At 42.8% G+C, this 15,655-nt stretch overlaps 1 protein-coding gene across 1 annotated transcript in view; it reads right to left on the reverse strand.

Moving 5' to 3' along the window:
- Positions 1-2,317: 2,317 nt before the first annotated feature.
- The window catches only part of LOC135205316 (succinate dehydrogenase cytochrome b560 subunit, mitochondrial-like), a 37,150-nt gene continuing 23,812 nt past the window's right edge, over positions 2,318-15,655 (reverse strand). The window contains exons 3-5 of the mRNA XM_064235748.1: positions 10,228-10,427; positions 9,565-9,707; positions 2,318-2,541 (exon numbers count right to left, since the gene is read on the reverse strand). Coding sequence (XP_064091818.1) covers positions 2,437-2,541; positions 9,565-9,707; positions 10,228-10,427 — 448 coding nt within the window. The 3' untranslated portion in view covers positions 2,318-2,436. The remainder of the gene's footprint in view (positions 2,542-9,564; positions 9,708-10,227; positions 10,428-15,655) is intronic.

A 15,655-nucleotide genomic window follows, 5' to 3' on the forward strand; every position in this document is an offset into this window, starting at 1 on the left:
TGTTCATTATTTTTCTGGACCTCACGTGAAATTTGACATTTTCTTTAATAACAATGCTACTGAAAACACTTGTGCAACAATCTGCATGTCTTTCTACATCTGTATAAAATCTGGGAACTGCTAAAAGGGATTTATTTAGTAATGGCTTTTTGCATTACAACAGACAATGAAATTAGCAGAATTCTATAGTCTGCCAAGATACAGATGTACATTCTTCTTATAGTATTAAAAGAAGAAGAAAAAAAACAGTACTAGTATTTTTCGAGTTTTCATGGAGTTTATGTTACAAAACAATTCATCTTAAGACATTTTATTCCATGTCTAAGTGTCTTAGTTGTACCAACTAAAATTCCTCTGACAAAAACCTTGCAAAGAATCTTTAGGGTATCATCTTTGAAAACAGCAGCAAAAGGAGAAAATGAACAGAAAGTAAAGAAAAAACACTAGATACAATTATCAAATATTACACAGGTGAAACTCGAGAAACTAAGTTGTATGAATTGCTTGGCTCCCCTGTCAAGTCAGTTCTTGAAGATTCTGACAAAGTCGAAGGGACCAAATGAAAAGTTCAACAGAAAAATAACATAACCAGAGGGCCATTGTAAAGACATCAGTGTAGTCATTGTGCCCGTGATGAGGTTTACAGTCAATCAGTCTATTATGTATGAGCAAAAATTTAAAATTGTATTACATGACTTGATCACAGTACAGTTGCTTAATATCTATAAGTTACTTATTATAAAACCTGCATCAGACATGACATGAAAATCTACCAAATTTCAAGATATTGATCAGTCTTGGTTTGATGATTTTGTAGACCGATACATAAACAGAAAATGGCAATATAACTGGTCCTTGTTGAACTACCAAAGATTTGACAGAAGCTCCCAAAAGATTATACATTACTTTAAAAACAGGTTTTAACAAAGGACAAATTTATTTTTGGTAGCCACTGTTCATCCTCAAAAGTAGTTGCACTCTATGGTCCCCAAGCAGACCAACTAATTACAAAGAATTCTCTTATTTTTGGTCTCAGCCACAATAGTGTTGTTGGCAAAATAATAGGACGTAAAGAACTCACTCTTATCCTAAATGGAAATGCCGCCCCTTTCCACTTTAATGTGCTCCACTCAATCACAAAGATATGACGATGACAAAAGTCGGTGGCCATCTTCATTACTCTCTGGTTTGTCCAAAAGTTCATTAGTCCCAAGGTTGCGCTTTGGAAGCTTTGGACTATGTTTTTTTTTTTTCACCCTCTTAAAAAAGCAATCTAAAAATGACCCAACAAAAACAAAAATTAGCTTGGCGTCTCTTTTTTGGTGGAATTTCACTCCTGTAAAAAGCAAGTACGTATCTGATAAATTGCAAAAACATTTTAAGAAAACTAAAAGTTACAGAAATTCAGGGTAGGTTCAACTTGAAATCTCCTTCCTATGGATCAGTCTACCTAATATTTCCACTACACTCTAGATGTTATTCATAAGGAATTGTCAACCGTAAGGAGGTAGTAAATTCAATTCACATGACCTCTGCAGCTAAAATTTTCATTATACAGTATGCATATCTAAAAAAATTGGTAACTGGGAAACTATGGTTGTTCAGTAACACTTTTCTTGTTTTTGGAGTTACCACTCAAAATTTTTCTAAAAAAAGCAGAAATTACGTAATACCAAGCCTATTTTAAATGGTAGTACAGGTGCTAATTACAATTAGCACCTGTACAAGCACAAGCACTTCTTACACTTCTGGCTCTGACAAGTTCACCCAATATGAACTTGAATCCATAAGTATTAGACCTTGAATATAGACTAAAAATAACCTGCCTTGCTAGTTATATCCAGTACAACAAAAAGATTATACAGATGGCACACTGGCTTCCTTAACCCCAGGAACCTTACACAGTATATAAACTTACTGTTCTTTGCAAATTACTGACTAAATGCATCGAAACTGGATGAGAAAAGGTTAAAGACAATTCTCTTTTAAGAATATAGTTTATTTACATAAATACAAGCCTCTGATGAAGGCCCTTCCTTTATCCATATACTACAGTATTGAAAAATGTTTTGCAATATACTGTAATGCTATTTTTTGGAAGAAGACTAATATATTTAAGTATAAATTCTTTGCATACTTATTACTTTTAACATATAAGAGTCCCACAATACATCCTTAAAAAACAGGATGTTTAACCATCAAAAATAAAATAAAGCTGAATTAACAAAATGTACAAACAGTCGCCTTGCTAGAGTCTACCACCTTATTGACACAAAAGCTACAGGCTCTTGCAAAGTAATGGTTTGTATAGCTTCGAAACGATCGTTAAAAATTAATGTACATCCAAATCATCATCTCCAAAACCTAGTTAACATATATTACTCACTAGAACCCCCTTATTTTGTAATGACCACCTACTGCCCGAGTTGACCATCTTTACAAAGCTGCCAGTCTCCTGCCATTAGTATCGACAGGATCATGACAAAGTAACCGGTCTTGTAAAGTGTTTCTTAGGGTGAATCCGTAGCCAAGGTCCCAAACCTGAAAATTATGGCCAAGTTATTCAAAATGGTCCAAACACTGCCAAGATAACACTTTCAACCCTTACAAGGTGGCCAAGAGGCTTTAGGCTTTGTTCTTGATATATATGGAATGAAATCATGGTATTGTTATGATACAATAAAGTTTTTTGCATACTTACCTGGCGGTATATATATAGCTTATCCTCTTGACGCACTGGCAGAATTTCAAAACTCGCGGCAACCGCTAGTACACTGGTAGTTCAGGTGATGGCCACCCCGCTCCCGTGGCGCTGGTACTTGGAACTATTCCCGTTTTCCTCAGATTTTCTCTGAACCCTGTCTCCTGAGGGGAGGAGGGTGGGAATTTAATTATATATACCTGCCAGGTAAGTATGCATAAAACTTTATTGTATCATAACAATACCATTTTTATGCATGACACTTACCTGGCAGGTATATATATAGCTGATTGACACATTTGGAGGTGGGTCATAGACAGCAACATCGTCATAATTCAAAAATTAACTAAATTTTTAGAACTATGTATTATGTTCCTTACCTGCTAAGGTAGCTGACTTCGTAGGTCCTGCCTCTTAGCCTGCTAAACCTTAGTAGCTCTCAACTAGGACGTGACCTGTTTGTTGAGAAAGCTAACAATAAGGGCCTGACAACTGGACGTGACCAATTTGTTGACAGAGAACCCTAGCCCTCATTTACCACGGGCATTCATGCTAGGAAAGTTAGTCACCTGAACCACACACACATATAATAAACACTAACCAACAGACTGAGCTGGTCTTAACCTTCTCAGACAACCATAAAAACACTATAACCTAATTAAAATAAAACCTAGCATGTTATTAGGTTATGGGGTGGAAACTCCTTTGCCCAGTACTGTACCTGAGGATACATACGGGCCTAACGTTTGACAATTATCAAAAGTTGTCTTCACGTCTCTAAGGTAATGAGAGGCAAACACAGAGTTTGTCCTCCAATACGTTGAATCTATAATGTCCTTGAGGGCTAAATTTTTCCTGAATGCTAAGGACGTAGCTACTGCTCTCACCTCATGAGCTTTAACTTTAATTAAACCGAAGCATTCCTCTTGACAAAGCAAATGAGCATCTTTAATGACTTCTCTTACAAAGAAAGCCATTGCGTTTTTAGACATAGGTCTAGTAGGATCTTTAACAGAGCACCACAGAGAACATGAAGTTCCCCTAATGCTTCTTGTTCTTTCTACGTAAAACCGTAAGGCTCTTACTGGGCAAAGAACCCTTTTTCTTGTTCTTGACCTACCAGATCAGCCAGTCCTTCAATCTCAAATGATCTTGGCCATGGATGCGAAGGATTCTCATTCTTTGCTAAGAACTCCTGTTGAAAAGAACAAACTGCTTTGTTGTGCTTCAACCTATTTGCTTGTCAATAGCTTTGCAGCTCGCTAATCCTTTTAGCTGTAGCTAAGGCTACTAAGAAGATAGTTTTCTTCGTAAGCTCTCGCAAAGGCGCACTGCCCATAGGTTCGAACTTATCCGTCTCCAAGAATTTGAGAACGACATCCAAATTCCAAGAAGGGGTTCTGCACCTTCGATCCTTCTTTGTATCAAACGATCTGAGATCTCTAAGATCTGCGTCAATTGGACAGGTTTAAACCTCTGTGTAAAACTACTGCAGACAACATACACTTATAGCCTCTAATCGTCTGATTAGCCAACCACCTAGTTCTTTCTTCAGGTATAGCAGGAAATCTGCAACCTGTGTCACAGAAAGGTACTGGATGAAGAAATCTTCCGATTCTTACACCATTTACGGAAGTTCTCCCACTTTGACTGGTACACTTTGATAGTCGATGGCCTTCGTGCTCTTGCAAACTGCCTTCGCTGCTTCTCTAGAAAACCCCCTCGCTCTGACAAGTCTTCCGATAGTCTGAAACGCAGTCAGACCCAGAGCGAGGGTGTTCTTGTGGAACCTGTCGAAGTGGGGTTGTTTGAGAAGATCTATTCTCGTGGGTAGACTTCTCGGAGAATCTACTGTCCATTCCAGTACCTCTGTGAACCACGTTTTGGGCCAGGCCCAGTATGGGGCTATCAGGGTCAGCCTTGTTCCTCGACTTTCCCTGAATTTTTTCATTACCTTTCCTAAAATCTTGAACGGTGGAAAAGCGTACGCATCTAGACCCGTCCAATCTAGTAGGAAGGCATCGACTGCGACTGCAAGAGGGTCCGGGATTGGAGAACAATAGTTCGGCAACCTCTTCGTCGCTGCGGTAGCGAAAAGATCCACTACTGGAGTGCCCCAGAGCTTCCACAGTCTCTGGCATACTTGAAGATGCAACATCCACTCCGTGGAAAGCACTTGTCCGTCCCTGCTCAACAGATCCGCCCTGACGTTCTTCTCTCCCTGAATGAACCTGGTGAGCAGGGTGACGTTTTTCTCTCTGCGACCAAAGAAGAATCTCCGCCCAAGGTTGTTGCCAAAGGGCAAACAAAGAAAGTGGGCTTCCTCCTGGGTTTCCGTATATATGCCAGAGCTGTGGTATTGTCCACGTTGATCTGCACCACTTTGCCGCTGATCCACGGTCTGAACGCTTTCATAGCCAAGAAGATCGCCATCAGTTCCTTCCTGTTTATGTGCCATGCCTTTTCTTCTTCGCTCCAAAGGCTGACTCCTCCCGAGGGCCAGCGTCGCTCCCCAGCCTGCGTCTGACGCGTCGGAAAATAATACCGGTCGGTGGGTTCCTCTGCTGGAGTGACGTACCCTCTGACAACCTCTCCGGAACTAGCCACCACTTTAGTTCCTCCTTTATCTTTGAAGGAATTGGAAACCGGAAGGAATCTGGTTGCGATTTTCTTGTCCAGACTTCGTTCAGAAAAGAACTGTAAGGGCCCTCATGTGAAGTCTCCTAGTGAAATGAACCGCTCTAACGAAGAGAGTGTCCCCAGCAGGCTCATCCACTCTCTCGCTGAGCATTGGTCTTCAATAGGAATTCTTGCACTTTCCGTATACACATGGTCTGCCTTTGGTTTCGGGTGACGGAAAAGCCCGAAAAGTCACTGAGGATATCAGAATCCCCAAAATAAACTAGTTCCTGAGAGGGGATCAATCGTGACTTTTCCAGGTTCACCATCAGACCCAGTTTGCTGAGTTAATTCCAATGTTACGTCGTGTCCTCCAGACATTGCTGTTTTGATTGTGCTCTTATGAGCCAATCGTCGAGGTAGAGAGAGACTCTGACTCCTGCCAAATGAAGCACTTCGCCCACATTCGACATCATTCTTGTAAAAATTTGAGGCGCCGTGCACAGCCCGAAACACAGGGCTTTGAATTGATAAATCCCTTCCCGGGGATTCACGAATCTCAAATATTTCCTGGACTTGGCTGAATTGGAATATGGAAGACGCATCCTGAAGTTTCCAGTGTTACCATCCAGTCCCCTGGTCGTACCGCTGCCAGTACTGAATCGTTCGTCTCCATCGTAAACTTGGTCTTTTCTACGAACAAGTTTAGCTGGCTTACGTCCAGTACCGGCCTCCAACCTCCTGATGATTTCGGTACTAGAAACAGACGGTTGTAAAACCCTGGGGATTCGTGATCCAGAACCGGTTCTATTGCCCCCTTTTCTATCATGGTGACGACCTGATGCCAAAGAGCCTCTCTCTTCTCTAAATCGATGTAATGAGCCCCTAGGGCTTCTCGGAGCTGTAGCGAGAGGTGGTTTCTTGAGAAAGGGAATCTTGTACCCTTCCTTCGCTACCTTACGGACCAAGGATCCGCTCCTTTGCTTTGCCAGACTTCCCAGAAGTCTAAAAGTCTGGCCCCCACACAAGTCTGGAGGACTTCTGACTCATTGTTTGGTTGAAGTTTTGGCCCCTCTTTTGGTTGGAACTCTTTTCCCTCTAAATGCTGGTCGAGAGAAAGTCCTACCCCGAAAGGGCTGCTGTGCTGTCTTCGTATCCTTCGTAGTCTTCTTCATGACCTTAGAAGGTAAATACTTCCTTACAGATGAGTAAGAAGATCTTGAGTCGCCTTCTGAGTGAGGGAGAGAGATATGTCCTTAATGATCTCTTGAGGGAAGAGCTGTCCTGACAGAGGAGAGAACATCAACTCCGACTTTTGCGCGTTCGACACTCCTTTAGCAGCGAACGAAGCATAAGAGATGTCTTTTCTTCAAGACGCCTGCTGTAAAAATTGAAGCCAATTCATTAGCTCCATCTCTCAAGGCTTTATCCATACAGGACATAATACTTCTCGACAACTCGGATACTGACGACTCCTCCATCTCCGAAGTCCGAGCCAGGGCCCCCAACGACCAGTCAAGAAAATTAAACACCTCAAAAGTCCTAAAGATACCTTTGAGTAAATGGTCGAACTCCGAAGAAGTCCACCACACTTTGGCTGAATGCAAAGCATGTCTACGGGAGCTATCCACTATGTTGGAAAAGTCTCCCTGGGAGGAGGCAGGCAACTCCCAGGGAAACCAAGACTTTCCCCCGTAGCATACCAAACACCAGACTTCGAAGCCAACTTGGCCGGAGGAAATACAAAAGAAGTCTTCCCCAACTCTTTCTTCTCCTTCAACCACTCATTTACGCGTTGAAGGGCTTTCTTGGCCGAAATGGACAAAGTCATTTTCAAAAACGACGATTTCTTGGCTGTCTTCGTCTTCGAAAATTGCGACAAAGGCGATGGCGGGCCTGAAGGTTGAAAATCTCCTTCAAACAAAGAAAGAAGGCACTCTGTTAGCCTCTTGTAGTCCGAAGAAGGAGCTTCCGTCTTGTCCTCTTCCGCACTCTCCGCAAATTCTTCCTCCTGCGAAGAAATATCTTGAAAACCAAGATCCTGCTGACTCTCCAAATCAGAGTCCTTATGCAGCTCCTGTTTAGAAAGCGAATGCGGCACTGACTCCCTATAAAACTCCTCTCTTCCTTGTCGAGACAATGTTTTGACTTGCTGCCGCCTGCGTCCTGCGTCCTCCTGAACGTATGCGTCCACCATGCGTCCATCACTTCTCCTGCGTCCTCCTGTCTTGCGTCCTGCGTCCTGCACTTCGTCCTTCTTAAGGGACGCACTGCGTCCTGGATCGCGTTGTACGTCCTGCGTCCTCTTGGAGGACTTAACCGGGAGAGACGAGTCCTTACGTCTAACCGAAGGTTGTTCGGGCTTCTCCCATGATTGAACAATCACTGCCAATCTCTGCTGCATGTCCCGCAGCACCTCCTTCGTTCCCGCCTCCTTACGAGACTCCTGATGATGAGGAGATCGAGGACGCACCGGGCTAACACGAAGCGGCGAGCGAACTTCCAACTGACGTGAAATCCTCTTCCTTTTGATAGGGATCATCTCTTCATCCTCCGATGAAAAAATCTCAGGGCTACTCCACCCTTCTTGGTCGAAAGCCCTTTCCTCCTGTGAAGAGGACGGATAGTATGACCTCTTGAGAGGACGCGATACTTCCGCGAACCGCCTACTCCTTCCCGAGGCCGAACTATCCGAAGAATAACGGCACTTCCCAGTATCGCCTTTTCTATGACGTACTGCAGCAGCCTGGGACGTACCAACAGGACTGCCTGAAGGGACGACTGATCGCAAGTCAACCCCTCTCGCCTCCCTTCGACTGTCGACATGCCTTCCTCCCTGGGGCTGGGAGCCTGGCAAGAGGTCTCGGTCTAGGAGCACGAGAGAGACGATCAGCGCCCCCTCCACAACACTGTCCCAAACACTTCCACTTTGTCGTTAATCGTTTAATTTGGTCTCCCATGGACGCAAGGGCAGCGAACACTTTCACTATTTGTGGATCAGTAGTATCCTCAGATACAGCAACTGGAGCAGGAGAAACCTGGGGGGAAGGTGCTACATCTACATGTGAATGAGCTGGAGAAGACACATGCAAAGATTCATCCAAAGGTTTACTCGAAGATCCCGATCTTTCACTCCTAGATACAGATCTTCTAACCCGATCTTTTTCTAATCTCTCCACATACTTCATAAGAGCCTTCCACTCTTTCTCATTCAGACACTGACATTCATTGCACCTATTGTCCCACGTACATACAAACTCCCGACACTTCTTACAAATAGTATGTGGATCTACCGCTGATTTCGGCAGTCTCACCTTACACCCTTCTTTCACACAAACTCTGAACATACTTCCTGAATCAGACATACTAAACAAGGTCCAAACAAAATGCGATTGCCACTCTAACTTCGTGAATACGATACCAATATCCAAAAAGTCAGATAACGAGCAGGAAATTCTAACAGAGAACCAACAACGATGTTGCCGGTTCGGCTGGCAGAGAAAATCTGAGGGAAAACGGGAATAGTTCCAAGTACCCAGCGCCACGGGAGCGGGGTGGCCATCACCTGAACTACCAGTGTACTAGCGGTTGCCGCGAGTTTTGAAATTCTGCCAGTGCGTCAAGAGGATAAGCTATATATATACCTGCCAGGTAAGTGTCATGCATAAAAAATTAGATTAATATATTAATGCTTCAATATATATTGGATACACCATAAAAACTTTATACTATACTTGGATACACTATAAATGTAAAAGATTTTGACATTTCATGAAAGAATTAGGCCATGAGTACTGGCCATTAAGACTTGCATTATATGGGTCAGTGAAACCCCCTATGAGATAATGAAAAATTAACATTATTATAACCTCCATTTACTAAATTCCTCATTTACAACCCAAATGGCAATCAGCATAAATAATTACATATTATGGGGCAACACTTATGTCATTAAATTCTTATTCAAAATTTATGCTTCCAAATCACTCAAGCAAAACAGAAGAAAAAACTTTTCTACTGAAAATTATATATCATACCTTTCCATAATTTATGTCAAAATGACTGTGCAATGTACCACTAGAGATTATTCCATGTTAGTATTAATTCATCTAAAGATATCACTGACTTGAAAATCTTTGCTCTCAGAGGATTGACTAACATGATTCTATAACCCTGTATTAAAAAAATTTACTAATGTCAATGAAATACAATGACTTTTATATGAAGCATGTACCCATACTTACCAAATGCCGAATGCCATTGTTTAAATGGTACATGAACGGCATGGCTAAGGCAAATTTAGCTCCGAAAATTATAAAACCACCGAACTGCATGGACTGGATCAAATCCAAGTAGAATGGGTATGAATTTGGAAGAGCCAACATACCTGTTAAGGGAAATAACAAAAAAATTATGTAAAATATGACAGCTGTAACTCATATTGAAGATTGATTTGATGAAATTTAGGCTGCCTCAGCTTGGCAGACTTCTATGCTCACTTCTATACTTATGAGCTCCATATTATGACTTTTTCCCATGCTGCCATCTTATATACAATATCTTTTCAGAAAACCTTTTATTTTATTTTATTTTATTATTATTATTATTATTATTATTACTATTATAAGGCTTAGTTTAACAGAGACCTCTGAGCCTAATAAAGGCTCTTCTCAGGCTGGAGCTGGTTATGAGATAAACTAGTTTATGACAAACCTCTTGAACTGAATGTTTAGCGTAGTGTGCAGGTTAGTTTAAGTAAGGGACTGCTATTAGCTATATGATATCTAGAACACACTCGAGTTCAAGCTATAATAAAAGGACTGTTACTTATCAGAAAGGCCAGACCCTCACTTCAACATTTAGTGGATTAGGAAAAAAAAAAAAAAAAAAAAAGTGGAGGCGCATACCGATACTGAATCCAGACATAACGACGGACAGAGCAAGGCCAGTTGCTCTGTGGGTCAACGACAACATCGACGTAATCTGCGGTTTATAAATAGTGAGATGAGGCGAAACGGGGCGACGCAGACGTTTATTTTTGGCCCAAAAGTCTTCCGCCGACTGCGGCTTCAGGGCCAAGCAGGACGACGTGGTGCTGACTCTCATCCTTTAAAGAAAATGTAAAATTATCAATATGAAACCCCCAAAAGAATAAATAAAGGTACTACATTGCCCATTCCACTAATACCTGCCTTTGAAAATACTGTAGAAACGGCACTAACAACAGTGTAATGGATATACACTACTATATAGTATATCTCTAAACTATCACAGTTTGCAACGTTACCACAAAAATTACTAACAAAAATTTATCTGCATAACTAGACACATATTCATGAACAAATACAGAATTCAGATAACACATAAAATTCCCAAAGCTTTATATTTAATGAAATCTTTTGTTTTGCACAAGGCCTATTACATTTTTCTATTTACGAAGGTCTTTTGTTCTCTTTAGAATTAGTCCCAATGGCACTATACTTTCACTCCCATTTACTTCAGATTCTTTTGATGGCAAAAAAATTACAATTCTTCCCCTTAAAAAATAACCAGTCACTAAAAAAAACCAATACTGCATACCAAGATAACTGCCCAAATTACGACACCAGAATGAATTGGTGAAAAAAAGAGACGAAAATATACTGAGGTAGACTCTGCAAAAGAAACATACATAAAAAGATCAGAATGGGTTGAGGTGCATCCTACGCTGACTGGGGGAGGTGTGTGTGTGTGTGTGTGTGTGTGTGTGTGTGTGTGTGTGTGTGTGTGTGTGTGTGTGTGTGCGCGTGCTACGCAGCGACTAAAGCTCAAATCCTCTCTTTTTTGGGTGTGAAAGAGATATATTGCATCTTGCAACAAATATGATGCCTCAACTTGAATCAGTTACCTAAACTTTAGCCTGAGTCAGACTGAAGTTCTCTGACACGTAGTAGATGTCAGTGAATAAAGTTGTGACCACATTAAGTATTCCTTCTGGAAACTTTTACCCCGTTTTTTTTTTTTTTTTTTCTGGGTCATTTTGGTGGCTGCTTATTAAGAATATACCATTATACATTGTCAGTTGACTGAAATAAACCTGTAAGTAACCTTAGAACTGATAATGGTTTTTTTACACTGGCCATTCTGGAATGCTATCGCATAGCCCCTTATAGTATGTGCAGTGTTACAGTGGTTACAGGAGGACATTTAATAAAATGATATTGTTATGATACAATAAAGTTTCATACATACTTACCAGGCAGATATATACATAGCTATCGACTCCGTCGTCCCCGACAGAAATTCAAATTTCGCGGCACTCGCTACAGGTAGGTCAGGTGATCTACCGCCCTGCTCTGGGTGGCAGGACTAGGAACCATTCCCGTTTTCTAATCAGATTCTCTCTTCCACCTGTCTCCTGCGGGGAGGCTGGGTGGGTCTTCAATTGTATATATCTGCCAGGTAAGTATGTATGAAACTTTATTGTATCGTAACAATATCATTTTCATACATTCAACTTACCTGTCAGATATATACATAGCTGATTGACACCCTTTGGTGGAGGGCAAGAGACAGCTAACTACTGACTAGACAGGTAAACAACATATGTTGTAGGTATTTATAGACCTTGGTTCCTACCTTATCAGGTGGAAGACTTCGTGACTGCTGTCTAGGAGTCTGCTTCACCTCAAGAGCCTTAGCGAGATAGTGATCTGTGGCCAAGAGTTCTTGTGGATCTGTCGATGGGGTATCATCCACTTACTCGACAGAACCTAACTGGCATTTGTCAATGGGAGCACATCCGCTTATATGACAACACGCCTTTATTTAAGGAGCACACAACCGATCCCGATCACCCGAACCTAACACCCGTGTTAGTTCTAAGATTGCCAAGAGCTATCCCCAAACTCTTAGCAAACAACCACAAACTCAATAACCACACATACAATAATACAAAAAAAAAAAAAATTTTTGTACGCCTCTAAAAGTCAGCTGTCACTCGATCTCCTAGTGAAGAGAAGTGAAGGTCGCCTGTGCGAACACCTGACACTTCCATGCACAGGAAACTCAAGAACACATCCAACAAGAGGGGTTACATACATTATTAAGGATCGGTGCTAGCTCCCTTACCCAGAACCGTCTGTGCTGACACAAAACGGACCTAGAGGATTTCTCATACGTAAACTCGCACATCTTTTAAATAATGAGATGCAAACACAGAGTTGCATCTCCAATAAGTTGCATCCAAAATGTTTTTAAGTGACATATTTCTTTGGAACGCCACAGAGGTTGCGATTGCCCTAACTTCGTGGGCTCTCACTCTTAAAAGATTAAAAGAATCATCTGGACAATTCTTATGAGCTTCCGTAATAACACTTCTAACAAAGAAGGCTAAGGCGTTCTTGGACATTGCTCTCTTGGGGTCTTTTACTGAGCACCAAAGACCTTTTGCGAACCCCCCAACTGCTTCTTCCTGTCCAGATAGAATTTAAGAGCTCTAACTGGGCAAAGGGATCTTTCTGCCTCTCTGCCCACCAAACTAGAAAGTCCTTTTACCTCGAAGCTCCTGGGCCAGGGATTCGAAGGGTTTTCATTTTTGGCAAGAAAGAGAGACTGGAATGAGCAAATTGCAGAGTCTCCTTTGAAGCCGACTCGTGATTCAAGGTGGGCGTGCAACTCACTGACTCTTTTTGCCGTTGCAAGAGACATCAGAAACAAACACTTTCTAGTGATATTACGAAATGAAGCAGTGTGTGGTGGTTCGAATTCTTCGGAGGATAGAAATTTAAGAACCACATCTAAGTTCCAGCTTGGAACCTTAGGTTCAAGTGACTTTGATGTTTCGAAGGAACGAATGAGGTCGTGCAAATCCTTATCAGTCGTTAGATCTAATCCCTTGTTTCTAAAGACTGCTGAAAGCATACTCCTGTACCCCTTAATAGTTGGTACAGAGAGATGCGACTTTTCTCTAAGAAACAGAAGGAAATCCGCAATTTCGGTCACAGAGGTACTGGAAGAGGACAGCTTCTTCGACCTGCACCAGCTTCTGAAAACTTCCCACTTCGATTGGTACACTCGCCTAGTAGAAGATCTGCGGGCTCTAGCAATTGCGCTTGCTGCCTGGCGAGAAAACCCTCTCGCTCTGACAAGTCTTTCGATAGTCGAAAGGCAGTCAGAGCAAGAGCGGGAAGGTTTTGATGGTACCTCTCGAAGTGGGGTTGTTTGAGCAGATCTATTCTGTTTGGAAGAGATCTGGGGAAGTCCACTGTCCACTCCATCACCTCTGTGAACCAAATCTGAGATGGCCAATACGGAGCAATCAGAGTCATTTGGTTCCTTCGGATGCCACGAATTTTCTGACTACTTCACCCAGTATCTTGAACGGGGGAAAAGCGTAAACATCTACCCCTGACCAGTCCAGGAGAAAGGCGTCTGTTGCAATAAGCCCTGGGATCTTCCACTAGGGCACAAAATGTGTCTATCCTTTTGGAGAGGAATGTGGCGAAAAGATCTATTTGAGGCTTCCCAAACAAAGGTACCAAAGGCTCTGACAGACTTCTGAGTGGAGTGTCCATTCTGTGGGAAGGACCTGGAACCTCCTGCTCAGTCTTGTCCGCTCACATTTCCTCTCCCTTGGACAAACCTCGTTAGAAGAACTACCTTCCTTTGGTTCGACCCAAATCAACAGATCTCTTGCCAGCTCGTACAGAGCGAAAGAGTGAGTCCCTCCTTGTTTCTTGACATAAGCCAGAGCGGTCGTATTGTCTGAGTTTATCTGTACGACCTTGCCTCTGACTATGTGTTTCGAAGCTCTTTAGCGCAAGGTGAATTGCTAAAAGCTCCTTGCAATTTATGTGCCATGACACCTGTTCTGCGACCAGGTGCCTGACACTTCTTTGGATCCCAATGTTGCACCCGAGCCCGACTCCGACGCGTCTGAGAACAATGTCAGGCTTGGGTTCCGTACTTGCAGGGAGATACCGCCTTTGTTTTTCTTTTAAGGAATTCAACCAACCCACTTTTAAACATGATTTTTTATTTCCTCCGAGATTGGAAACGTGTCCGAGAGCTGTCCTGTCTTCCAACTCCAACTTCTTCTCAGGAAGAACTGAAGCGGACGAAGATGTAGTCTTCCTAGGGAAAGAACTGTTCGAGCGAGGAAAGGGTCCCCAGAAGGCTCAGCCATTCCCTCGCTGAAGTGCGCTCTTTCCCTAAGAAGTTCGATTACTGTGGCACAGCCTTTCCTTATTCTCTCTTGAGAGGGAAAAACTTGAAAACCCCGAGAATCCATCTGAATCCCCAGATAAACCACGTTCTGGCTGGGGATCATCTGAGACTTCTCGAGGTTCACGATCAATCCCAATGATTTTTTGTCAATTCCAGTGTTGTTGACAGATCCTCTAAACACTGCTTTTGAGACCTGGCTCTGATGAGCCAGTCGTCCAGGTACAGGGAGACGTTTATCCCTTTCAAATGTAAATGTCTTGATACATTTTCATCACGTCCGTGAAGACTTGAGGAGCCGTGGAAAGGCCGAAACACAGGGCCCTGAACTGATAGATTCTTCCCTCGAACATAAATCGAAGGTACTTCCTCGACGAATGGTGGATCGGGATGTGGAAATATGCGTCCTGAAGGTCTAGGGACGCCATCCAATCTCCTTGACGCAGTGCTGCAAGGACTGAAGCAGACGACCTTTCCATGCTGAACTTCTGTTGTTTTACGTATTTGTTCAGCGCACTTACATCCAGTACCAGTCTCCATCCCCCCACCCCGAGGCTTTTGCTACAAGAAACAAGCAATTGTAAAACCCAGGGGAGCTGCAATCCAGCACCAGCTCTATTGCTCTTTTGTCCCACATCTGTTCCACCATCTGCCGAAGAGTGTCCATCAGAACAGGGTCCTTGTATCTGGCGGACAGTTCCTCGGTGATGTTGTCAAGGGAGGAATGTCCTTTAATGGGTGGGATGTAATAACCCTTCTTGATGATTGACATCGTCCAAGGATTCGATCCTATGTCTTCCCAGGCTTTCGCAAAGAAATGTAACCATGGCTCCTACAGGTGTCTGGAGGATAGATTTCCTCACTTTCCCTTCTTAAAGGGACGGAAGGCAAGACCTGCCCCTTTTCTCGGTTGACTTCCTTCTGGCGATAGATCTAGCTGGAAGGCCTCCTCGAAAGGGCTGCTGCTGAGCTGGACGAGCCACTTTCTTTTCCTCACTGGCCACCGGCCTATTTTTCCTTGAGGATTGTCTAAGGAGATCCTGGGTGGCCTTTTCAGTCCAGTGAATGGGCAATATCCTTCACCAACTGCGAGGGAAAAGATGTTCTGAGAGAGGCGCAAACAATAAGGCG

The sequence above is a fragment of the Macrobrachium nipponense genome, chromosome 49, assembly GCF_015104395.2.
Source record: "Macrobrachium nipponense isolate FS-2020 chromosome 49, ASM1510439v2, whole genome shotgun sequence".
Taxonomy (NCBI): Eukaryota; Metazoa; Arthropoda; class Malacostraca; order Decapoda; family Palaemonidae; genus Macrobrachium; species Macrobrachium nipponense.